Below are 26,427 nucleotides of genomic sequence, written 5' to 3' on the forward strand. Positions count from 1 at the left end.
CTTCCTGACACATGCTGGCGCAGCCTCCGAAAGAGCGTCTAAACAAGAGAGGAACCGCACCCATCTTCTGACCAGTTGCAAAAATAGAAAATGATTTTGGCACTGTGAAAAATAATATAGAGCTTCGGATAACTAGCTCTATTGCATTCCTTGCTAATGCATCAAGTCTTACTTCGGCTTGACACACTGCAGTTTGCACTGAATGTAAAAGTAACGTAAGACTCGTCCTGGTACGTAATTCGTCATCGGCTGAGGACAGCTCAACGGAGGAGCACTCATTAGATTTCGATGAGACCTCTGTTACGTGTCCTACGATTCTTTTCTTGGCCAGTGTTATTTAGGAGGCAACTGAATTGCGTGTGATACCAAATCTTGTTAATTGTGACAGGGGTTTCACCCTCAGTGTAGCTTGGCAACCACCGTTCGAAGAAATAAGGCGGAAGCGACGACAAGCTTCTGCATTTCGGTGTCCAAAGTGGATGGTATGACAGACATCTAAAGGATGTGCGTTCGTAGGCTTTTCGGGCGTCATAAGTCTTGAAAGTCTCTTCGGGTTTGCTGCCGGATCCTAAAATAAACCCGATTCAATATTTCGGCGATCAACTGTTCGCCAACTTCAGGAGAAGGCTGCTGCTGCTGAGTCCTGCTGAAAACTGATGCCAAGGCTTTTTTTTTTTTCTTTATTGCATTTCAATTCCCCATCGGGGCGGGCTGGCAGCAACATATGCGCTGCTCTTCAGCCGAAAGACATAGAACATACATAGAAGACATTTAAAAATAACATAAAGGAAAAATATGGTGTACATAGATATAAAAAGAGAGGGGAACTTTGTGGAAGGCAACAGACAAAAAGAGGGTGACTGTAAAATGGAGATAAAAACCGTAAATAAGTAGAACACACAAAAAATACACACTGTGACAATTAAAAGAACACAACGCGAAGTATCACCGGAGCATAGAAGTATTGACGGACGGCGTAGCACATAATAATCGTTGACAGTAACACTACGTACAAGTCCAGCACACAATTAAAATCACAGCTCTCGACGCACAGGAGAACAGCACCAAACACAACACTGAAGTAGCACACTGATGACGATGAGCAAAACACAGGATCTGCGAGGGGCGTGGAGATGAGGGAGATGGGGAGAAGGGTGGGAGGGGGGTAGAGGGTAGAGGGGGAGGGAGACTGGCGAGGGCGCGTCGAAGATGGCTGGGGAGGGAAGGACGTGTGAGGGACGCAGTATGCCAAGGCTGCAAATCGACGTCCTATATACGCAGTTACTACCTGCCTTCCGCATGGAACACGCCTATCTCACCAATGACTACTAGTGTTAGACACATACGGTTGCTGTCAACAAGTATGGGCCAGAAGATGATGATGTAACAACATCGAAACTAGTTGCCAATAAAACCAACACCTTAATACAGCTGGAGGAATTTTCTCATTTTTTAACATATATTACACAAGCTGACGTCCCAAGTCGTTCGTTTCAATTTTGGATATACGAAGATCCTATATAGGCCTCCGTACCGTACACGGCGCATGCGCCCCCCAACCACAGTTGCTGTCCTCCAAGACTAGGCAAGTGGCGCCAGCCTAGTACGAGGTGCATTCAAGTTCTAAGGCCTCCGATTTTTTTTCTCCGGACTGGAAAGAGATAGAAACATGCGCATTGTTTTAAAATGAGGCTGCGTTCATTGTCAATACATCCCAGAGACGGAAACACCGTACGGCAGATGGAATTTTAGCGCCAGCGGCGAGAATGAGAACTGTTTTAAATACTTAAAATGGCGACGTTTTCCTTACTTGAACAGTGTGCAATCATTCGTTTTCTGAATTTGCGTGGTGTGAAACCAACTGAAATTCATCGACAGTTGAAGGAGACGTGTGGTGATGGAGTTATGGATGTGTCGAAAGTGCGTTCGTGGGTGCGACAGTTTAATGAAGGCCAAACATCGTGTGACAACAAACCGAAACAACCTCGGACTCGCACAAGCCGGTCTGACGACATGATCGAGAAAGTGGAGAGAATTGTTTTGGGGGATCGCCGAATGACTGTTCAACAGGTCGCCTCCAGAGTTGGCATTTCTGTGGGTTCTGCGCACACAATCCTGCATGACGTCCTGAAAGTGTCATCCAGGTGGGTGCCACGAATGCTGACGGACGACCACATGGCTGCCCGTGTGGCATGTTGCCAAGCAATGTTGACGCGCAACAACAGCACGAATGGGACTTTCTTTTCGTCGGTTGTGACAATGGATGAGACGTGGATGCCATTTTTCAATCCAGAAACAAAGCGCCAGTCAGCTCAATGGAAGCACACAGATTCACCCCCACCAAAAAAATTTCGGGTAACCGCCAGTGCTGAAAAAATGATGGTGTCCATGTTCTGGGACAGCGAGGGCGTAATCCTTACCCATTGCGTTCCAAAGGGCACTACGGTAACAGGTGCATCCTACGAAAATGTTTTGAAAAACAAATTCCTTCCTGCACTGCAACAAAAACGTCCGGGAAAGGTTGCGCGTGTGCTGTTTCACCAAGACAACGCACCCGCACATCGAGCTAATGTTACGCAACAGTTTCTTCGTGATAACAACTTTGAAGTGATTCCTCATGCTCCCTACTCACCTGACCTGGCTCCTAGTGACTTTTGGCTTTTTCCAACAATGAAAGACACTCTCCGTGGCCGCACATTCACCAGCCGTGCTGCTATTGCCTCAGCGATTTTCCAGTGGTCAAAACAGACTCCTAAAGAAGCCTACGCCACTGCCATGGAATCATGGCGTCAGCGTTGTGAAAAATGTGTACGTCTGCAGGACGATTACGTCGAGAAGTAACGCCAGTTTCATCGATTTCGGGTGAGTAGTTAATAAGAAAAAAAATCGGAGGCCTTAGAACTGGAATGCACCTCGTAGAACACATGCGGCAACGACATATCGCACTCAGAGACTATTTTCGAACACTCGGACTGGCCGCACCGGGTAGTACAGGGTTCCACGTCCTCTTAAAAGGAAACCCATTGTCTCAATTAATCAAGTTATCTGCCAACCTAATTTCAATTGTCTTTTTATGAACACTGTAACAAAAACCGGAAGTATTGGCAACAATCACAGTTTCGTCAAATTTCATCCCGTGTCCCTCGTTTAAACATGAGTCATCTAAAGGCATTACCGTGAAAGCCATTAGTTATTATGAATGCATACGTACTTCCAGCATATTTCCTTCAAAAGTGGATGATAGCTAAAGTTATTATAGTCCAAAATCAGGTTAAGACTTGAAGCAGTGTTTCAGTTATCGTGCGATTAGCCTTCTAAACTCAAGAAAGATTACTTTAAAAAGAATAAATGTCATGTTATCGGAAAACGCTTCTATCCGTGCAAAACTGTTCGTATTTAATAGAAAACTGTCACAGAAATGTAGGTTCTTCGCCTTAGAGAACAGATAACCATCAATTTCAATGAATCAAGAAATGCTCGGCTCTTTTCCCAAACTGGGAAAGAGTATACGATAAAGTGTGGCGCACTCTGGAAACATCTGAAGACTGCAAAGACAGAGTAAGTTACCACATCATAGAACAGAAAGCCGGCCTCTGTGGCCGAGCGGTTCTAGGCGCTTCAGCCCGGAACCACGCTGCTGCTACGGTCGCAGGTTCGAGTCCTGCCTCGGGCATGGATGTGTGTGATGTCCTTAGGTTAGTTAGGTTTCAGTAGTTCTAAGTCTAGGGGACTAATGACCTCAGACGTTAACTCCCATCATGCTTAGAGCCATTTGAACCATTTAAAACAGAAAAACAGAACTAAATTAAATGCAGACATAACCACAGCGCTATATTTACCCAAAAAGGAAAAAGAATGTCCGCAGCTAAAACAAAATCTCCGAATATTAGACACAAACACCCATGGTCATCATCTGTTAATACTTAGGTAGCATATCAGACGAACAACTGTTTCTGTGTACAAAAGGCCAGTACACGTCGCCATTGTTCCTTAGCCTAGATCTTAAAACGAGAACATAGCTTCGTCTCTACAAAGTGACAAAAGTGCCTATCATGTTATATGGGTGTACAGTGTATGGAATCACATTAAAAACCCCAACTGAGCCAATTACAACAGATCGAAAACATCGAACTGTGACGGATTTTGAGAGCCTATCCCTGGGAGACATAGCAGAAGTACGTCAAGTTGTAGGTATATTGCACTGGTTATACAAATCAGAACCGTCACCGCAAAATTTTATCATAAGTTTAGATTTTAATTAGAGATAATACTAGTACTGAATCATTAATGCCGCCAAGCACAAAAACGAAACAGTGGTTCAAATTGCCAGCAACAGTGGTAAACCAGGGTCATGAACAGGAAAACAAGAACCACATACCGAGAAACCAGAGGACTTAAGACAGGGATCCTTGCAAGACACTCTCCTTTCTCTCCACAGTTGGATCCATACCCATACGTACTACACAGTCCGGTCGCATTAATGTGACAATCTGTAAAATGCCTGAATAACAACCTCTTGCTACGCGGACGTGCTGGAAAAGAGTCAGTGAGGTTCTGGAAGGTTCCGACAGGAGTATGGAGACATACAGACACTAGTGCCATAGGCAGCTGCGCTAGGTTTCTCTTTCGAGGACCCATGGCGCAAACAGCCCGACCGTGGTGGTACCATGGATTCTCGACTCGGTTTAAATTCGGGGAGTTTGTTGACAAGGGGAGTACGGGAAACTCATTCTGGTCGCTTGTGCTTTTCGAATAACACACGCACACTGCGAGCAGTATGACAAACGCTGCGCTGGTAGGTGTCATCGTGCCGAGGGAAAAAGACACTATTTTTAGGAGTGGACATGGTCCCCAAATATAGATGCATACACTACTGGCCATTAAAAGTGCTACACCACGAAGATGACGTGCTACAGACGCGAAATTTAACCGACAGGAAGAAGATGCTGTGATATGCAAATCATTAGCTTTTGAGAGCATTCACACAAGGTTGGCGCCGGTGGCGACACCTACAACGTGCTGACAAGTTTCCAACCGACTTCTCATACACATACAACAGTTGACCGGCGTTGCCTCGTGAAACGTTGTTGTGATGCCTCGTGTAAGGAGGAGAAATGCGAACCATCACGTTTCCGACTTTGATATAGGTCGGATTGTAACCTATCGCGATTGCGGTTTATCGTATCGCGACATTGCTGCTCGCGTTGGTCGAGATCCAATGACTGTTAGCATAATATGCAATCGATGGGTTCAGGAGGGTAATACGGAACGCCGTGCTGGTTCCCAACGGCCTCGTATCACTAACGGTCGAGATGACAGGCATCTTATCCGCATGGCTGTAACGGATCGTGCAGCCACGTCTCGATCCCTGAGTCAACAGATGGGCACGTTTGCAAGACAAAAACCATCTGCGCGAACAGTTCGAGGACGCTTGCAGCAGCATGGAGTATCAGCTCGGAGACCATGGCTGCGGTTACCTTTGACGCTGCATCACAGACAGGAGCGCCTGCGATGGTGTACTCAACGGCGAACCTGGGTGCACGAATGGCAAAACGTCATTTTTTCGGATGAATCCAGGTTCTGTTTACAGCATCATGATGGTCGCATCCGTATTTGGCGACATCGCCGTGAAAGCACATTGGAAGCGTCATCGCCATACTGGCGTATCACCCCGCGTCATGGTATGGGGTGCCATTGGTTACACGTCTCGGTCACCTCTTGTTCGCATTGACGGCACTTTGAACAGTGGACGTTACGTTTCAAATGTGTTACGACCCGTGGTTCTACCCTTCATTCGATCCCTGCGAAACCCAATATTTCAGCAGGATAATGCACGACCGCATGTTGCAGGTCCTGTACGGGCCTTTCTGGATACAGAAAATGTTCGACTTTTGCCCTGACCAACACATTCTCCAGATCTCTCACCATTTGAAAACTTCTGGTCAATGGTGGCCGAGCAACTGGCTCGTCACAATACGCCAGTCACTACTCTTGATGAACGGTGGTATCGTGTTGAAGCTGCATGGGCAGCTGTACCTGTACATGCCATCCAAGCTCTGTTTGACTCAATGCCCAGGCGTATCAAGGCCGTTATTACGGCCAGAGGTGGTTGTTCTGCGTACTGATTTCTCAGGATCTATGCACCCATTTTGCGTGAAAATGTCATCACATGTCAGTTCTAGTATAATATATTTGTCCAATGAATACTCGTTTATTATCTGCATTTCTTTTTGGTGTAGAAATTTTAATGGCCATTAGTGTACTTCTGTTGATCCATTCTGTCTTCCAGAACGACGAAATCAGCCAGGGAATGCCACGAAAACGTCCCCCATACCACGACGCTCCCTCATTGGGCCTAGACACTTACGACGATTGATGCAGTGTCACATACGCCAAGGGACATATGTCGGGTGCCCACAAAATGTGATTCATTTGAAAAGGCCACCTGTCGCTACTCAGTGGACATGCATTTGCGGTATTGGTGTGCAAATTCCAGTCTCTGTCGCCCATGAACAGCGGTCAGCGTAGGTGCACGAAAGCAGACGCCTGCTGTGGAGGCCTATATGCAGGAACGTTTACTGAATGGGCGTTGAAGAGTCAATACTGGTAGCCCCTTGGTTCATCGGGGAGGTCAGAGACTCAACAGTTATGCATCTTTAAACATGGTAAAGAGCAACAATCATTCGTCATTTCCGTTCTAGCTTTATTAGAGCAGATCCAGATTTTGGCTAGTAACTAGTCATTATCAGTGCATTATTTCGGAGTTGTTATACATACCCTACTACGTCTACACCTATTCAGGCTGCTGTCACAGTTCATCAAAGACTCGAGCCTTTAATAATGTGTGATAAGAGCGTAAACAACAGGTGTAACTGTACTAAGGCATGTATAACACCTCCGAAATGTAGCACTGATAAACGCTTGTTACTAGCCGAAATCTGTATCTGCTCTAATAAAGCTAGAACGGAAACGACGACTAATTATTGCTCTTTACCATTTTCAAAGTTATATCACAATCATCGAGCGCATTCCATTTCCCTAATGAAAGGTAGTTTGATGAGTTTCGCATCTATTTCACTGTACACATCTCCTCAACCATCATTCACCCCTGTCATCTATGGCTGTGGTGCGCCATAGTGGCCTCAGCACCGCTTTTGGATGGGACCATTTTGCCACGTATAATGTTACATATCACGTACTATCGAAATGTTCGTAGATATACAGAAAGTAAATATCCTGCATTGAACTAACTATTCTAGTGTTGTCAGCAGGTATATAATTTCGTAAGGGCAGAAATATTATACTGGCAGATGAACGTTAGTTATCTTTCTATGGCTGTCTCGTTGTCTAGAATGTCGGTTCCTGTTTATGCATTCCAATTAATAGACTCTAGGTTTTATGTTTCAGTGGAAGTCGCAGGAATATTGTTGCTTTTTGACATCGTTAGTATTTAGTGATAAAACGCCACACAAGGACTTGATAGTTACGTTGACCAATCTCGACAACTGACATTATTATGGCGCGTTTGGCACCTCAACTTTCTGTACGTATTACGAACGTAGCTTCCAGATGCTTCTAGAACAGGATGTAGTTCAAATGAATTTTATTTTGAACGTTTTAATTGAAATTATTTTTCAGATATAAATTACATAATGTTTTCTGGGACTAATTATTAATATATAGATTTATGCTTTTAATAATTAATAATGAAAGTTCCAGATTTTGACAATATAAAAAAATTCAGCTTCCCGTCTTTTTATTATTGTCGATAGAATTATGAATGGTAAAATTATTGTAGAAAAATTAAAAATTAAAACAGAGATATTGCTTGTATCAAAACTAAAGCATAGTAGCATTAGTTTTACTGTAAAGTTGTTTTTGACTCAGTTATCAATTGTGGTTACTAATTTTCAAGGTAAAAAGTCGATGTCACTAAACGGATCGATATGAAAAATAAAATTATGTTATTAGAAAAATAGGGCTTTGGTGAACAAATACACACATCAAGAAATGGTTTGCATCACCCCGGTTCCCAGAACTCCTGAAGATAGAAGTTGACTGTGGATGTTGTATCACAGACACAGTCCCTTTGCCTGTTCAGAGATGTAAATAACCCGGCCAAAGATGTAAACAACCATGCATGAGCTGCGCCTATTAGGCTGAGTGAGTCCGACAGCTGATCAGTTGCAGTCATACCACTAGGAAGCAAGTACACAGCTCGTGTTGTCTGTAGTTCAGCCATGCCAAAAAGGGCAATACCGTGGTTCGATCGCGTCCGCATTATCACTCTGTGACGGGAAGGGTTCTCAACAAGGGAAGTGTCCAGGCTTCTCGGAGTGAACCAAAGCGATGTTGTTCGGACATGGAGCAGATACAGAGGGACAGGAACTGTCGATGACATGCCTCGCTCAAGTCGCCCAAGGACTGCTACTTACGGATTATGGGTCGGAGGAACCCTGACAGCAACGCCACCATGTTGAATAATGCTTTTCGTGCAGCCACACGACGTCATGTTACGACTCAAACTGTTCGCAATAGGCTGCATAATGCGCAACTTCACTCCCGACGTCCATGGCGAGGTCCATATTTGCAACCACGACACCATGCAGCGCGGTACAGATGCATTCAACGACATGCCGAATGGACCGCTCAGGTTTGGCATCACGTTCTCTTCACCGATGAGTGTTGCTTATGCCTCAACCAGACAATCATCGGAGACGTGTTGAGGGGCAACCCTGTCAGACTGAACGCCTTAGACACACTGACCAACGAGTGCAGCAAGGTGTAGGTTCTCTGCTGTTTTGGGGTGGCATTATGTGGGGTCGACGTACGCCGCTGATAGTCATGGAAGGCGCCGTAAAGGCTGTACGATAATTGAATGCCATCCTCCGACCGATAGTGCAACCATATCGGCAGCATATTGGCGAGACATTCGTCGTCATGGACTACAATTCACGCCTCCATCGTGCACATCTTGTGAATGACTTCCTTCAAGATAATGACATCGCTCGACTAGAGTGGCCAGCATATTCCCCAGATATGAAACCTATCGAACATGCCTGGGATAGATTGAAAAGGGTTGTTTATGGACGACGCGAGCCACCAACCACTGTGAGGGATCTACGCCGAATCGCCCTTGAGGAGTGGGACAATCTGGACTAACAGTGTCTTGATGAACTTATGGATAGTATGCTACGACGAATACAGGCATGCATCAACGCAAGAGGACGTGCTACTGGGTTTTAGGGGTACCATTGTGTACAGAAATCTGGACCACCACTTCTGAAGGTCTGGCTGTGTGGTGGTACACCATGCAGTGTGTTGTTTTCATGAGCAATAAAAAGGGTGGAAATTATGTTTCTGTTGATCTCTATTCCAGTTTTCTGTACAGGTTCCGGACCTCTCGAAACCGAGGTGATGCAAAACTTTTTTCGATGTGTATATACGAAATCTACAGATGTGGAATGTATAATTTAAATATAAAAATTAACTCAAGTCAGGCCGAAATGTATACGGAATCTAACATTCAACTGAAGTACGAAAGTTCTGAGAAGGCAAGATTCATTATGCTTACAAGGTATATTTGAACCACGGCGGCATGAAAACAGTTTACAAACTTAGCCACTTCGAAAATGTTACCACATCGACCTGAAAGTTAATGATAATGTCATTTTGGACGCCAGATAAATTGCTCCATTTCCGCATGACGACAACGGCTACATTATTTTCCCCCCCCCCCCCCCCCTTTCCATGACTTACGTTGAATGTATGCGGTGGTCTCATTAGCTTGACTGGACCGTGTATAAAAATATATGTGTGTATGTACGTATGTTACACAACTCCTCCTAAACTACTGGATCGGTTTCAGAAAACTTGGTACACGTATCACTTAATGTATGGAAAGAACCGCTGTGGCGCTAAGAAGTACCTAACTCTCAAAAGGATAGTTGCGAAAGGAGCGCACCTCACGAAGCGAATACAGAGTATATCCAAACAGTATTTTCAAATGAGAGCACTTAGTGACTTCTAACCAAATTTACATATAATTTTAAACCTTTAAGAGACGTTTTCTCGCTGACACCGTCTCAAAATCGTTTTCTATGCATAAAACAGAGGCATTAGGCATGACCTTTCATTAGTTCTTTATTATGAATTAGATTTGCAACACACTTTGCTGACAGCATTCACATAGGCCACTAAATGAACTTTCGAACTATATCATTGTACGACACATAGTTCAGGAGATATGACGCCATTAACATTGAGCTGTGTGAAAATGGAACTGCGGGGTGAAATACGTCTACAAATACCGGGTGATCAAAAAGTCAGTATAAATTTGAAAACTTAATAAACCACGGAATAATGTACACAGAGAGGTAAAAATTTACACACATGCTTGAAATGACACGCGGTTTTATTATAACAAAAAGAAAAGTTCACAAAATGTCCGACAGATGGCGCTGGACAACAAAAACGTCAGTGACTGTGCATGACAATCGTGTATAAAAGGAGCTGTAATGAGAGAGAGAATCAGATGCGCCAGCAGTGGCAGCATGTTGACGTTACCTGAAAAGGCGCTTTTAGTGAAGCTGTATTGTCAGAATGGAGAATGTGCTAGTTCAGCGTTACGGTCCTATCGCCAAAGGAAAGGGATTCGAAGGGGGTAAAGGTCCGTTGAAAAATGCAGCTGTGGCGAGAATGATTTCGAAGTTCGAAGCCACGGGTTGTTTAGACGATACACCCCGTAGTGGCCGACCGAGCACAAGGCGTAATGCTGCTGAGACAGTTCAGGAAAAAATGGAGACTGTAGCGGGTTTGTCTATGCACGGGGAAATCAGCGCTCGTGCAGTCGCACGCCGCACCGGCTTCCCATACACTACTGTTTGGTTGGCACTGAGGCGTACCCTCCGATGCTATCCGTACAAAATCCATCGGCACCATGAACTGTTACTTGGCGATTTAGTGAAGCGGAATGGCATTTTCGGTGTGAGCATTTCAAAAGATGGCGGAAGATGACGATTTGTAGAGTAACGTGTTGTGGACCGACGAAGCTCGTTTCACGCTCCGAGGGTCTGTCAGCGCCCACAACTGCAGAATTTGGGCCACCGAAAATCCTAGAACTGTCATGGAAACTCCATTGCACGACGAAAAAGTCACGGTATGAGTTGGATTTACCACATCTACCGTTATCGGGACTTATTTCTTTTATTATAATAAAAAAAAAGTTCACAAAATGTCCGACAGATGGCGCTGAAGAGCAAAACGTCAGTGACTGCGCATGACAATCGTGTATAAAAGGAGCTGTAATGAGAGAGAGAATCAGATGCGCCAGCAGTGGCAGCATGTTGACGCTACCTGAAAAGGCGCTTTTAGTGAAGCTGTATTATCAGAATGAGGAATGTGCTAGTTCAGCGTTACGGTCCTAAATGCGTGATTCTGGTTTTGTAACTGCTACTGTGACGGGTGAGATGTACGCCGATATGTTACAGAATTGCATCATCACCAGCCTGGCTGATAAACACCTGCTGGAACGTATGATGTTTATGCAGGATGGCGCTCCATCCCAAATTGCTAGACGCGTCGTTTGGTGATGATCGTGTGCTCAGCAGCCACTTTCGTCTTGCTTGGTCTCCCAGGTCCCCAGACCTCAGTCCGTGCGATTATTGGCTTTCGGGTTACCTGAAGTCGCAAGTGTATCGTGATCGACCGACATCTCTAGGGATGCTGAAAGACAACATCCGACGTCAATGCCTCACCATAACTCCGGACATGCATTACAGTGCTGTTCACAACATTATTCCTCGACTACAGCTATTGTTGAGGAATGATGGTGGACATATTGAGCATTTCCTGTAAAGAACATCATCTTTGCTTTGTCTTACTTTGGTATGCTAATTATTGCTATTCTGATCAGATGAAGCGCCATCTGTCGGACATTTTTTTTTAACTTTTGTATTTTTTTGGTTCTAATAAAACCCCATGTCATTCCAAGCATGTGTGTCAATTTGTACCTCTCTATCTACATTATTCCGTGATTTATTCAGTTTCCAAATTTATACTGACTTTTTGATCACCCGGTATGTGTGAAAAATGTTAAATATACGTGATATTTGAGTATGCGGGGGTAAAAAGCTCCACCTAGACCCTTAGATCGATTTCAACCAAACTTAGTACACATGTTACTATCTGGCAATAAATACTGTCGATGTAAGAACCAGGAAGCTTCTATTCAGGTGGGGGGACAATGGGGAGAGAGGAGAGGGCAGATAGAGGAAAGAGCAGCACGTGGATGAGAGTTGTGGGTGGAGGAGATGGTGAGGGGGGGGGGAAGAGGAGAAGATGGACTAATTGAAGCGTAGAATAAATACTTATCCGAACAACGCAGGGAACTCAGCAAGTTTTTTAAGAAATAAAAACCTAGCCTAACATCAACATCATCAAAACGTGCAGACCGTTCGAACAGCAATAACTGAGAAAGCACGATAGAGAGCGATAGAGACAGGGAGAGAGAGAGAGTTGTTTAACATGCAGAAATTTTAACTACATACAAAAAAATGTCAGGCCACTAACGTTGGCCTCCAAACTTGGCGATCTTTCTAGACCTTTAATTTGAAATCAATTTTACAAGGAATTGTTCTCCAGCAAAGCAAAGTACAATATTTCAATTAGGAATGCTGATAAAAAATAAATTCATGTTCATGAAGATAATAATCAAAGTTCTTAAATGCAATGGCACTTTCTCTACAATTAAGTTTTACTCATTGATTAGAAATTACAGAATACAGATAACGAAGGAACCGCCAGTAAGGGCCAACATCTTAGCGATGATGCGATGTTGTGTTGAACCTGGGCCTCACGTTTGGTGACAGTGGGCTACATAAGGTCCCAGAGAACCACGTAGTACAATTCTGTCGTATCTCGGCGCCATTGCATACGTTCCTTGCCATATTGGACCAATGTGTGGCGTAGGTTATAGCAGCTGCCAGTCTGCCCACATGTGGGCAATAAAAGGCGCCAGCCAGAAGACAGATGGAGATTATATGCTTTTCAAAACATAGCAGACGTGTTGCGAATACAAACAGCAAGAAATCCAAATGTTAGAATGTTGCTTCTGTCCTCTTTATTTGAACAGAAACACTAGTTACAAGTACTGCACTGGTTGAAAGTTCGTCGTACAACCCAAACTTGTGGATGGCTGTTATGTCAGTAATCAACACTACGAAATACGAGGTGCATTCAAGTTCTAAGGCCTCCGATTTTTTTTCTAATTAACTACTCACCCGAAATCGATGAAACTGGCGTTACTTCTAGACGTAATCGCCCTGCAGACGTACACTTTTTTCACAACGCTGACGCCATGATTCCATGGCAGCGGCGAAGGCTTCTTTAGGAGTCTGTTTTGACCACTGGAAAATCGCTGAGGCAATAGCAGCACGGCTGGTGAATGTGCGGCCACGGAGAGTGTCTTTCATTGTTGGAAAAAGCCAAAAGTCACTAGGAGCCAGGTCAGGTGAGTAGGGAGCATGAGGAATCACTTCAAAGTTGTTATCACGAAGAAACTGTTGCGTAACATTAGCTCGATGTGCGGGTGCGTTGTCTTGGTGAAACAGCACACGCGCAGCCCTACCCGAACGTTTGTTGCAGTGCAGGAAGGAATTTGTTCTTCAAAACATTTTCGTAGGATGCACCTGTTACCGTAGTGCCCTTTGGAATGCAATGGGTAAGGATTACGCCCTCGCTGTCCCAGAACATGGGCACCATCATTTTTTCAGCACTGGCGGTTACCCGAAATCTTTTTGGTGGCGGTGAATCTGTGTGCTTCCATTGAGCTAACTGGCGCTTTGTTTCTGGATTGAAAAATGGCATCCACGTCTCATCCATTGTCACAACCGACGAAAAGAAAGTCCCATTCATGCTGTCGTTGCATGTCAACATTGCTCGGCAACATGCCACACGGGCAGCCATGTGGTCGACCGTCAGCAATTGTGGCACCCACCTGGATGACACTTTTTCGCATTTTCAGGTCGTCATGCAGGACTGTGTGCACAGAACCCACAGAAATGCCAACTCTGGAAGCGATCTGTTCAACAGTCATTCGGCGATCCCCCAAAACAATTCTCTCCACTTTCTCCATCATGTCATCATACCGGCTTGTGCGAGCCTGAGGTTGTTTGAGTTTGTTGTCACATGATGTTCTGCCTTCATTAAACTGTCGCACTCACGAACGCACTTTCGACACTTCCATAACTCCATCACCACATGCCTCCTTCAACTGTCGATGAATTTCAATTGGTTTCACACCACGCAAATTCAGAAAACGAATGATTGCACACTGTTCAAGTAAGGAAAACGTCGCCATTTTAAGTATTTAAAACAGTTCTCATTCTCGCCGCTGGTGGTAAAATTCCATCTGCCGTACGGTGCTGCCATCTCTGGGATGTATTGACAATGAACGCGGCCTCATTTTAAAACAATGCGCATGTTTCTATCTCTTTCCAGTCCAAAGAAAAAAAATCAGAGGCCTTAGAACTTGAATGCACCTCGTACAGCAATTCCGCAAATAAAATCCTAGTCCGTCATACTGCTAAGAGAAATCTAGCCAGTCGAATACCAAACATAGTCCAAACCCGCACCATAGGTTGTCAGCAAGAGGGAAGCCGGTGCACATGTCATGTGAATAAGATGCTGGTTTTCTGTCGCTGTGTGGCCAATTTATTCCGCTCCGTAGACCACGGTCATGACGTGACATGGCAAAGGAGACGCATCTCCGGGTCACTGTTATGTGTTCGCTGGCTGCTGCACCACACATTTATGTGCCCATAATTATTTTGTGTCATCTGAAGATGAAGCTTTAAGCTTCGAAACGGGTCGTGGAATAAATTAAAAAAATTACTCGCTACTGAAGCGGATTTTTATTCTATAAACAGACTGATTGTCATTGTCCGCTACCTGTAACGTAGGGCGTACACTTCGCTCTGATGCACCAACAATATGAATATCTCGTAGGTACCTGACAGCTGTTAAGCAGTGTAGTTAATAGCTTGTAAGTAGCTTGTTTCGTACTTTGTAGACCATCCGGGGAAGTGCTACGACCCAGAGAAACAGCTAGTGCTCGCCCCAGGTGAAAGCGCTCCCGCCAAAGAAGACTGCGTGCGCATCTCGTGTGGGACCACCGACACTGGCTTCCAGCTGCTCTTCAGCTCGTGAGTACTAATGTGCAAGTTGTAGTGGTTAATTACTCACTCAATTTCATGTTATGTAGATTTTTTTAGATTTCTAAATGCATTGCACGATTATGACATGAAAACTCTTTTTAAAATTCTGAGGCGTTCAGGGACAAATACAGGGAGCGAAACGTCATCCACGACTTGTACAGAAACCAGACTGCATTTGTAAGAGTCGAAGGATATGAATGGGAGATAGTAATTGAGAGGAAGTTAGTCATTGTTACAGCCTATATCCTATGCAATTCAGTCTGTACATAGAGGGCGAGTCGTTGTAGCCTGTCTCCCTAGGAATTTAGTCTGTGCATAGAGCTCTTATACCCAAGTATATAAAAGAATGCGAAAGAAATTTGAGGCTCTGTTAGATGACGGTCAGTTTGAGTTTAGGAGAGGTAAAGGCACTAGAATGGCAGTTCTGACGTTGAGTTTGATTCTGAAAGCAAAACTGAAAAAAAAGTCAAGATACATTCTTCAGATTTGTCGGCCTGGAAAAAAGGCGTTCTACAGTGTAAAATTGTGCAAAATTTTCGAAATTATGAGAGAAATTGGAGTAAGCTATAGGGAAAGACGGGCAATATAGAATATATAGAAGAACCAAGAGTGAACAATAAGACTGGGAGACATGAGTGAAGTGCTCAGCTTTAAAAAAAATTGTAATACAGAGATACAATGTTTCGCCCCTACTGTTCAATCTATACATATGAGCAATGAGTGAGAAAAGGAAAAGTTCATGTGTGCGATTAAAGTTCAGTGCGAAAGAATATCAATCATAAAATTCGCTGATCACACTGATACTGTCAGTGAAGGTATAGAAGAGTTACAGGAGCTGTCGAATGGAATGAACAGTCTAATGAGTACAGAATATCGACTGAGAGTAAATCGAGGACAGTAACAGACAGACGAAAATAATGAGGAATAGCAGAAACGAGAACACAGACAAATTTGAAATCAGAATTTGAGACCATGAAATAAACGAAGTTGAGGAATTCTGCTTCCTTGGAAGCAAAAAACCCGCGGCCGGCGAAACAACGAGGACACAAAAAAGCAGACTAATTTAGTCGTAGAGGGCACTCTTGACCAAAAAAAGTTCACTAGTTTCAAACTTAGGTCTTCATTTGAAGACGAACTTTCTGAGGATGTACTTTAGAGAAAAAAATAGTTCAAACGGCTCTAACAAGGGAACCTCCCCATCGCACCCCCCTCAGATTTAGTTATAAGTTGGCACAGTGGATAGGCCTTGAAAAACTGAACACAGATCAATTGAGAAAACAGGAAGAAGTTGTGTGGAACTGTGAAAAAATAAGCAAAATATACAAACTGAGTAGTTCATGGGAACATATGCAACATCAACAGCAGCGCCATGGTCTCGTGGTAACGTGAGCAGCTGCGGAACGATAGGTCCTTGGTTCAAATCTTCCATTGAATGAAAATTTTTATTTTTTATTTTCAGTTTATGTGACAAACTCTTATGTTTTCATCACTTTTTTGGGAGTGATTATCACATCCACAAGAAAACCTAAATCGGGCAAGGTAGAAGAATCGCGAAGTGTACAAGTTAGGTGGGTCGACAACATATTCCTGTCATGTGGTGCACATGCCGTCACCAGTGTCGTATAGAATATATCAGATTTGTTTTCCTGTGGAGGAATCGGTTGATCTATGACCTTGCGACCAGATGTTTTCGGTTCCCATTGGAGAGGCACGTGCTATCGTCTACTAATCGCACGGTTTTGCGATGCGGTCGCAAAACACAGACACTAAACTTATTACAGTGAACAGAGACGTCAATGAACGAACGGACAGATAATAACTATGCAAAAATAAATAAAGTAAAATTTTCACTCCAGGGGAGACTTGAACCAAGGACCTCTCGTTCTGCAGCTGCTCACGCTACCACGGGACCACGGCGCTCTTGAGCTCACATTGTGCATGATGTTGCCTATGTGGCCCATGGACTACTCAGTTTGTATATTTTGCTTATTTTTTCACAGTTCCACACAACTTCTTCCTGTTTTCTCAATTGATCTGTGTTCAGTTTATCAAGGCCTATCCACTGTGCCAACTTATAACTAAATCTGAGGGGGGTGCGATGGGGAGGTTCCCTTGTAAGTACTATCTGAGGTCATCAGTTCCCTAGACTTAGAACTACTTAAACCTAACTGCCCGAGGCAGGATTCGAACCTGCGACTGTAGTGGTCACGTGGTTCCAGACTGAAGCGCCTAGAACTGCTCGACCACAGCAGCCGGCTTGTATTTTAGAGCAAAACGTTATATAGCAGTAAACCATGGTCTGTAGAAAATGGGAACAGGGGAGAATGGGAGAGTTTGGTACGTGATGCACGTAAGGATGTTGGACTGATAAGGTAAGAAGTGAGGAGGTTTTCCGCAGAATCGGCGAAGAAACAAGCATATGGAAAATACTGACACGAAGGAGGAATAGGATGATAGCATTTGTTAGGACATTAGCGAATAACTTCCATGGTACTGGAGGGAGCTGCAGAAGAAAGAGGTCGCAGCACATCCAACAAATTGAAGGCGTAGGTTGCAAGTGCTACACTGAGATGAAGAAAATGGTTCAGGAGAGAAATTCGTAGCCTGCAGCATCAACCCGCCAGAGGACTGATGACTCAAAAAAGAAAAAGGAAACAGCGCAATAAGTAATAAAGGAAATAAAAATGGAAAGAAAATTGGAGTTCAACATAAATAAATAAAAAATTTTAAATTTTACAGTTGACTCTGTAAGTCCGTCGGAGACAGAAAAAGATTTATAATATCAATGAACATCACTGTTAGTAATTTGTAAAGATGTTATGTGATAAGTATCAACAGAAATAGAACAAAAATAGCGAACTGCAGTTGAAGTACGCCAGTTGATGTCGGGAGAATTTGAATCTTGGTCATTTAAACCTGAATATACAGATGATTTGCATTTCATTGATAAGATTGTAGGTGTTGCCACTGGATATACAATACAGTCACTTCTGGTAAGTATAACCAATAACTTGGATGGTAGCTACTACGTTTCTGAGATATTAAGCCCAGTAGCTTTGTCTTGCCTTTGAGACCTCTGTGACATCGTGCTTCAATTAAATAATACCAGACCGCATGTTGTCCATACTGTCGTAGGCTAGGATAGTGTATGTACTTTTATATGGATATCAATGCTTTCATTTGGCCTCCAGAAGGTAATTATTCCTAATCAACATTTCTTTTAATTTACCTTTTCTGTCCACTAAAGTTATTTCCCACAAATACATCAAATGTTAGGTATATGAAGTAGGAACAGTGAGTGACAGAGCCTTTCTTCCTTACAGATCAACATATTGTATAACTTATTTTGTTTCTTAACAAAGCTCTAACCTTCCAAACAATTTGTTGAATGCAGAGGAGCGTTCCCATATATATTATGTAGTGAATTATTTTAGAAATTTTGTCATATTTCTTTTTAGAAATAGGAAGTGAATGTTCAGGGGTTGAATTTCAAGTGTAATTACAACAGATGGAGTAGAACTGCTTGCTAAACTGTAGCAAAACATAGTGTCACTGAATTACGTGGTAAGTCCTGTTGTCAAAAAACTGTTTATCCAGTTCCGCCCACATGGCAGATGACCAAGGGGGTTCCTAGCAACGCCAATTTTTAATACGAAGTTCAAGTAATTTTTTTTAACTTAGTGTTTCAGTAGTTGAACATAAAGTAATACTCGATGGCCAAGTAAAAAAAAATTAACCTGGAACAACGTACGATTTTGGGTCTCTTAAAATACTAGTGTACCACAGTTGGAAACATGTCACGTCATTGGAATAAACCCACAACCTTCTGAAGAAAATTTATAGAGATGAGGTCATCAGTGTGAGTAAGCGCACAAGGTTTATTGCCCATTTAAAATGCAAAACAAGAGTTTTGACATCACAGTTACAAGAGGCTGAGTATTATGTGAACAATGTGTGAAGGTACCTGATGGTTACTGCGGAGTAGTTGCTCTTCAAAACAGCCTCCCATACGAGCAGACCAGTTGTCTCTTTACCTGTGGTTACTCCTACTTTAGGCACTTGGTCTATGTCCGGATCTGTTTAAAAAGAATAGCTTGACATAGTCATAGAGTCGAGCTGCGCACGTCTGCTTTCACGCCCCGCAGAAAATTCGCCACAAATAATAAACTGTAGCTGTGATTCTGCAGTCAAACAATCTATGCATTGGATAGAATTGAAAGTTAATGAAATATACAGAAATGCAAAATAAAAGTTAAATGAATAACTTAATAACAAAGGTTCTGTTCTAAAGTCTGTAATTGATTATGTTGAACAATGTTTATTCTAGAAAGGACATCTCAAATAAAAGGGAAGTGGTCCTACGATATATAGTTGAAATGCAGAGAGGAAATACCCTTATCAAACGCAGTAAAGCCGCGTTGATGGCAATACGAGGGTGGTAGCGAAATGCCCAAAGCAAATAGTCATAAAAGACTCCCTAAAACAAAGTCCATTTCGTTATCACAACACACGAAATATTCATCAGCTCAAAACAGTTCAAAGTTCAGCGTGATGATTCACAAACTGACACACGCAAAGCAACGAATAGTTACTCATACTCTGTCTATGGTCAGTTTCTTGATACGAGCAGAAGTTAGAGTTCTAGTCGGGAGCACATTCAGACCACCCGAAATATAAGGTCTCTTCACAAATATGACAGCGGCCGCTCACCACCCAGAATCAAACATCTCCTTCATCTAATCACGCACGCTACCGCAGGCAGGTCTGTCCTCTTCAAAGCCTCGACATAAAGTGTCCGGAATCTCTCCCTTGACTTCTTCATTCGAGAAGTCCCGGTCTCCAATCGACTCCTGTAATGTTCCGCTATTATCTGATTTGCCACTGGCTGAAGGCCATCCCCACCAAAAATACATCGTTCTTAAGTTCTGCAGACACGATTTCTACATTTACAAGGATACTCCGCAAATTACATTCAAGTGAATCCCAGAGGGTTTATCGAACTACCATCACAATTATCTATTATTCCAATCTCGTATAGCGCGCGGAAAGAACGAACATCTACATCTTTCCGCGTGAGCAATGATTTCCCTTAGCTTATCAAGGTGATCGTTTCTCCCTATGCAGGTCGGCGTCTACAAAATATTTGCGCATTCGGAGGCGAAAGTTGGTGATTGGAATTTCGCGAGAAGATACCTCCGCAACGAAAAAGGCATGTGTTTTAATGGAATCCATCCCAAATCCTGTATTATTTCATGGACACTCTCTCCCCTATTTCGCGAAAATACAAAACGTGCTCCCTTCTTTGAACTTTTTCAATGTACTGCGTCAGTCCTATCTGATAATGATCCCACACAGCGCAGCCGTATTCTAAAACAGGACGGACAAGCGTAGTGTAGGTAGTCTCTTTACTAGATCTCTTACATTTTCTGAGTGTTCTGCCAATGAAGCGCACTCGTTGGTAAGCCTTTCCACAACGTTTTCTAAGTGTTCCGTCCAGTTTAAGTTGTTCATAATTGTATTTAGTTGCATTTACGGCCTTTACATTTGACTGATTTATCGTGTAACCGAAGTTTAACGGATTCCTTTTAGCATTCATGTGGATGACCTCACACTTTTCGTTATTTAGGGTCAAAAAAATGGTTCAAGTGGCTCTGAGCACTATGGGACTTAACATCTGAGGTCATCAGTCCCCTAGAACTAAGAACTACTTAAACCTAACTAATCAAAGGAGGCACACATCCACGCCCGAAGCAGGATTCGAACCTGCGACCGTAGTGGTAGTGCGGTTCCAGACTGAAGCACCTAAAACCGCTCGGCCACACCGGCCGGCTATTTCGGGTCAATTGCAAATTTTTGCACCATACAGATATCTTTTCTATATCGTTTTGCAATTTGCTTTGAACTTCTGATGACTTTACTAGTCCATAAACGACAGCGACATCTGCAAACAACCTAAGATGGCTGCTCAGCTTGTCTCCCAAATCGTTTATATAGAAAAGGAACAGCAAATGGCCTATAACACTACGTTGGGGAACGCCAGAAGCCACTTTTGATGGAAGCTGACCACTTCCCGGACTAAACTAACGTATGACAGCAACATTTAAATTAAGGACTTTCATAAACATTGTCACACTCAGATAATTTATAGTAATTATAAATCAAGTTTTCTCCATAAATAAATATGCCAATATTCATGTAAAAAGGTGCTCACGAGAAAAGGACAACAGATTGTCCTTCTGTACTGTTAGGCCTGCTTGACGCAAGCGCCTTTTGGTTCTCTGTTCAATTTTGGTGTCGACTTGCACACGGGACTGGCCATTTTTAAATCAGCACAGTTCTTTTAATAGTAACTGCAATCAAGATTTAAATGGAGTTACTGGCAAAATAGTACACGCATTTCACTAAATAAATTCGCAAGTACGACAAAATGTGAGGTATTCTTGCTTTCTCATTTGCTGTGTAAATGTGGAGGGTAAAATGTTCTGACAAACATTTGCGTAACAAAAAACTTATAAAAGACGTCATAAGTCAATATACAAAATAGATCCAGGTGAGTGGCTTTCAGGGATGATAGCTGTCGTCCAATGATATCATCTGAGACATCGTTTGTTGTTATTGCATGAAGCAATTAAAATTGTTGATTCGGAAGTTCATTGTGAAAATTTTTATTCGCTGTGAAATATTAGCTTCTGTAGTTTTAAAGATATTGAAATATTGTTGTGTCATTGGATGTGCCTCATTTTTCTGAGATCGAAGATCAGATTTTCACTAATATTTGACTGTGAGTTATTATAGATTCTCAAAGAGATGTAAGAGAAAATCATTCAATTTGTCTCAGCCCACCATTGCTGTGAGGTTAGCCGGCCCCCCTAAGCTATCGATGCGTCGTCCAAACGGGATTTTCCTCATTTCCGAAGAAGCCTTTGTGCCCACCACACATGTGCTCGCCAGCAATGGTGGCTGCCTCTCGACCAGCTACGGCACTTTGAGATCAAAAATGGTTCAAATGGCTCTGAGCTCTATGGCACTTAACATCTCAGGTCATCAGTGCCTTAGAACTTAGAACTACTTAGGCCTAACTAACCTAAGGGCAGCACACACGTCCATGCCCGAGGCAGGATTCGAACCTGCGACCGTAGCCGTGGTGTGGTTTCAGACTGAAGCGCCTAGAACCGTTCGGCCACACCGGCCGGCCACTTTGAGATCCTGGGGCTGTCCACCAGCACTCAGGCGTGCAAGCAAATTCATCTCTTACCAGTACTGGGGTGTTGTTTAGCTCGCCTAATTTACGGGTAACTTTACAAAAGGAGGAAGGAAGGGAAGGTATCAGCATTGGTCTTGTTAAACAAATTGCTGCAATACTTGCCAGAAATGTTTTAGGGAAAACATAAATGAAATATCACGTGGAGTTATTATGCTGTTTCTCATACTGCGCACTCCATGCTTGGGAGACCTTAGATCTCAATAGGATCTTGCTTACCTGGTATAACTATTACCACGCTGTTGTTCAGTTTAGCTCATAAGAATAAAAACTAATAGTGTTAAATGTAAAAATTGTTAAGGCATTCGTGGCCGCTTATTGAGAAACTGCCTGCTCGCTTCTGTCTCGGGTTCTTCGGCCGACGTTGGTCTGATGATCTTTCCCACGTTTCGCCAGCATGAGTGGCTGGCATTTTCAAGCCCGTGTGGATTTGCTAGTCTCCCATCGGGCGCCTCCTCGGGTGGCGGATAGGGAAACGCTCACCAGATATGGTGGGTACTGGGGAAATAAAATACCCAGGGCGGACCAAAACTAGCAAGCCTCCGCTCCTCTAACAAGGGAAGGTGGTTGGCGGCAGGAAGGGCATACAAGAGAGCAGACTAAGGTGTTACGGACACTTACAGAGAAAAGGGGAAGAATATATCGGAAACAGAGTTGAAGATATAAAGATTGAAGGAGCGAGAAGGAGAGGAAGACCGAAGATGAGGTGGAAGGTTAAGATATCCGGGACCTAAGGGGGAAAGGATGGAAGAAGGAAGAGGCAATGGATAGAGTACTATGGAGAAGAAGGATCCAGAAGAGCAACGCCGACCCTACGTGACGTGGGACAACGACGATAAAGAAGAAGAAGAAGAAGTGGCTTGCATTTTCAAAGTTTCACCCTCCATTGCTGGTGGTTCACTGGAGCCGAGCTCGAGGCCGCAAATCATACCGTACATGGCACGCCAATGTCCAAGGGCTTCTCCGCGGTCATTTCCGGTGCGGTTCTCTTGCTACCTGCGACGTCGGCCTAAGAATCCGAGACAAAAGCCAGCAGGCAGTTTGTCATCAAGCGGCCATGAAAGCCTTAACAATTTTTGTATTTCGCCGCTACGGGGAGGAAATTTGCAGATTGTACCGACGCCTTGACCAACGACGGAGGAAGGAAGCGCGATTGATGTCCTCTCTCTCGCCTTTCTGTCGCGATGTCGGGATGAAGGTGCTACACCGAAGTTCTTGAAACCTAAGCGCCTATTCACTACCGATCAAGCACATCGTATGTACGACAGAGTGGAACAAGCTTTTCTTCGTGAGCGAATTCATACAACACGGAGAGACTTGGCAAGAACGGATCAGGAACTTTTGGACGTTTTCTATCAACTATACAGCATCATGCATCGAGACGACTGGGACAAAATCGACAGCATCACCCACAGGAGCATGCAGAACGAAATGTTCAAATGTGTGTGAAATCTTATGGCACTTAACTGCTAAGATCATCGTCCCTAAGCTTACACACTACTTAACCTAAATTATCCTAAGGACAAACACACACAGTCTCCCATAAGTCCAACCCCTCGTCCAAGTCGTGGGAGATGTGCAACGGCACAAAGTAGGGGACTGCCTATAGGGGCGATGTACAGCGGGGACTTCGTGTGCCCCAGGACCGCTACGGTAGCTGGGAAGGCCCTATGGGAACCCTGAAACGTGACGGCTAACGGGGCTCTGGTGAAGCTGTGATAGGCCTAGCAAGCCAGTAGTGGATAAATCAACTGCTTTTAAAAAGGGAACATGCCTCGGATCACGGAACGGATTTAAAGGAAACCGACCAAGCAATGGAAAAGGATTACGAGATGGTTTACGACTGGGCATCTTAAACGTAAGGACTCTAACTGGGAAGTTAGAAGAAATTGTAGAAATGATGGAAAGGAGGAAATTGGACATCTTGGGACTTGCTAGGACTAGGTGGAGAGGAGTTGGTGAAAAACCACTAAGTAAAGGATGTAAACTGTACTGGATAGGGAATGAGAGGGGAGGAAATGGAGTGGCAATAGTGGTCAGAGAGGGTCTGCAGGAGGCGGTGGAAGGTATCAATGATCGAATGATAAAAGCCAGAGTACGAGTGAAAGGAAAAAGCATTGAAATCACCGAAGCATACGCCCCACAGGTGGGGTGTACAAAAAAGGAGAAGGAGGAATTTGAAGATGACATGCAAAAGCAGCTAAATGGAGGTAATCAGATTATGATAGGGGACCTCAATGCACATGTTGGCACAGACAGGAAAGGATTCGAAGAGATAATGGGACCAGAGGGCTGGGGGAACCGAAATAGAGAAGGAAAATTGTTGCTGGAATTCTGCAAGAGGAATGGGCTGGCGATCGCAAATTCCTGGTACAAGAAGAGAAGTAGCCACAAAATAACTTGGTACAGTGGAGACTGGTCCCAAACTTCAGTAGTAGACTATGTACTAGTGGATAGGCAGATGATGAGCAGCCTCACAGATGTTAAGGTCATTCCATCTGAGGCCTTAGACAGTGACCATCGGCTGTTGGTAGCCACCCTGAGAGAGAAAAAAGATAGGAGGGCAACAGATATACAGGAGAAAAGGTTGAAGACATGGATGCTGAAAGAGGATGAACGGAGGACCCAGTACCAGACACTGATAAGGAAGAAGCTGCCAAAGGAAGATCAGAGAACAGTGGAAGAAGAATGGGGAGATTTTAAGAGGGCTCTAGTTGAGGCAGCTGAGACTGTGTGCGGAAGAACTAGCACAAAGAGGAGAAGTAAGGAAACCCCATGGTGGAACAACATATGTAAAGAGGCAGTACTTCGAAAGAACAAAGCCTTCAGAGAATGGTTCCAGACCCGAACAGAGGAAGCTAGGGTAAAATATAAGGAAAACAAGAAAGCGACACAGACCATAGTAAGGGCGGAGAAGAAGAAGTGGATGGAAAAATGGACAAGAATGTTAGAAGAGGACAGTGAAGGGAACAAAAAAGTACTTTACACCATGGTAAGAAATAAGAGGAACGACAGAAGCGAGTGCCTGAGGATCATGGATAATAATGGAAGAGTTGTGGAGGAAATGCATGAGCTCAAAAAGATTTGGAAGGAGTACTTTGAAGATCTGTTGAATGCCGGCAAGCGGGTAAATAACAGCGATGGAGAGCCTAAGGCAGCAGACGATTATAATAGTGGGGAAATTGATGATCTAACTTGGAATGAAGTGGAAGAAGCCATAAAGAGGATGAAAGGGGGCAAGGCACCAGGTTGGGACGAAGTAACAGTGGATATGATACGAGCAGCAGGAGACGTAGTAACCCAGTGGCTATACAGAGTGCTGAGGGTGGTGTGGAAAGAGAACAGAATTCCTGAGGATTGGAAGAAAGGAATTATAGTCCCGATCTTCAAGAAAGGGGATAAAAGGAGATGTGAGAACTACAGAGGAATCACCCTGCTATGTCACTGTGGAAAAATCTGTGAAAAGATCCTGGAGAAGAGAATAAGAAGCAGTATTGAAAGTAGACTGCAAGAGGAGCAGTATGGTTTCAGACGGGGAAGATCAACAACGGACCTCATATTTGCGGTAAGGCAACTGCAGGAAAGGCACTATGAGTACGGGAAGGACTTAATCATGGCCTTTTTAGATATTGAGAAGGCGTATGACAGTATCTGTAGGGACAAGCTCTGGGATGTGCTGAACGCAAAAGGGATAGATGAAGAGATAACACAAAAAGTCAGAAAAATGTATGAGGGAAGTGAGAGTTGTGTGAAAGTGGGGAGGGAACGTACTGCATGGTTCAAGCTGGAAAATGGGCTGCGACAGGGAAGTGCACTTTCGCCTTTATTGTTTATTATTGTTATGGATGAAATCCTACAGCAAGTATCAGATGCAATTGGAGATCATAAAATGAAAGCAGTGCTTTTTGCCGATGACCTGATGTTATGGGGAAATTGCGAGAAGGAGGTGCA

At 43.7% G+C, this 26,427-nt stretch overlaps 1 protein-coding gene across 1 annotated transcript in view; it reads left to right on the top strand.

Moving 5' to 3' along the window:
* LOC126416319 (uncharacterized) overlaps positions 1–26,427 on the top strand; it is a 60,861-nt gene that overhangs the window by 27,174 nt on the left and 7,260 nt on the right. The window contains exon 2 of the mRNA XM_050083981.1: positions 15,071–15,203. Coding sequence (XP_049939938.1) covers positions 15,071–15,203 — 133 coding nt within the window. The remainder of the gene's footprint in view (positions 1–15,070; positions 15,204–26,427) is intronic.

This window comes from Schistocerca serialis, chromosome 8 (genome assembly GCF_023864345.2).
Source record: "Schistocerca serialis cubense isolate TAMUIC-IGC-003099 chromosome 8, iqSchSeri2.2, whole genome shotgun sequence".
Taxonomy (NCBI): Eukaryota; Metazoa; Arthropoda; class Insecta; order Orthoptera; family Acrididae; genus Schistocerca; species Schistocerca serialis.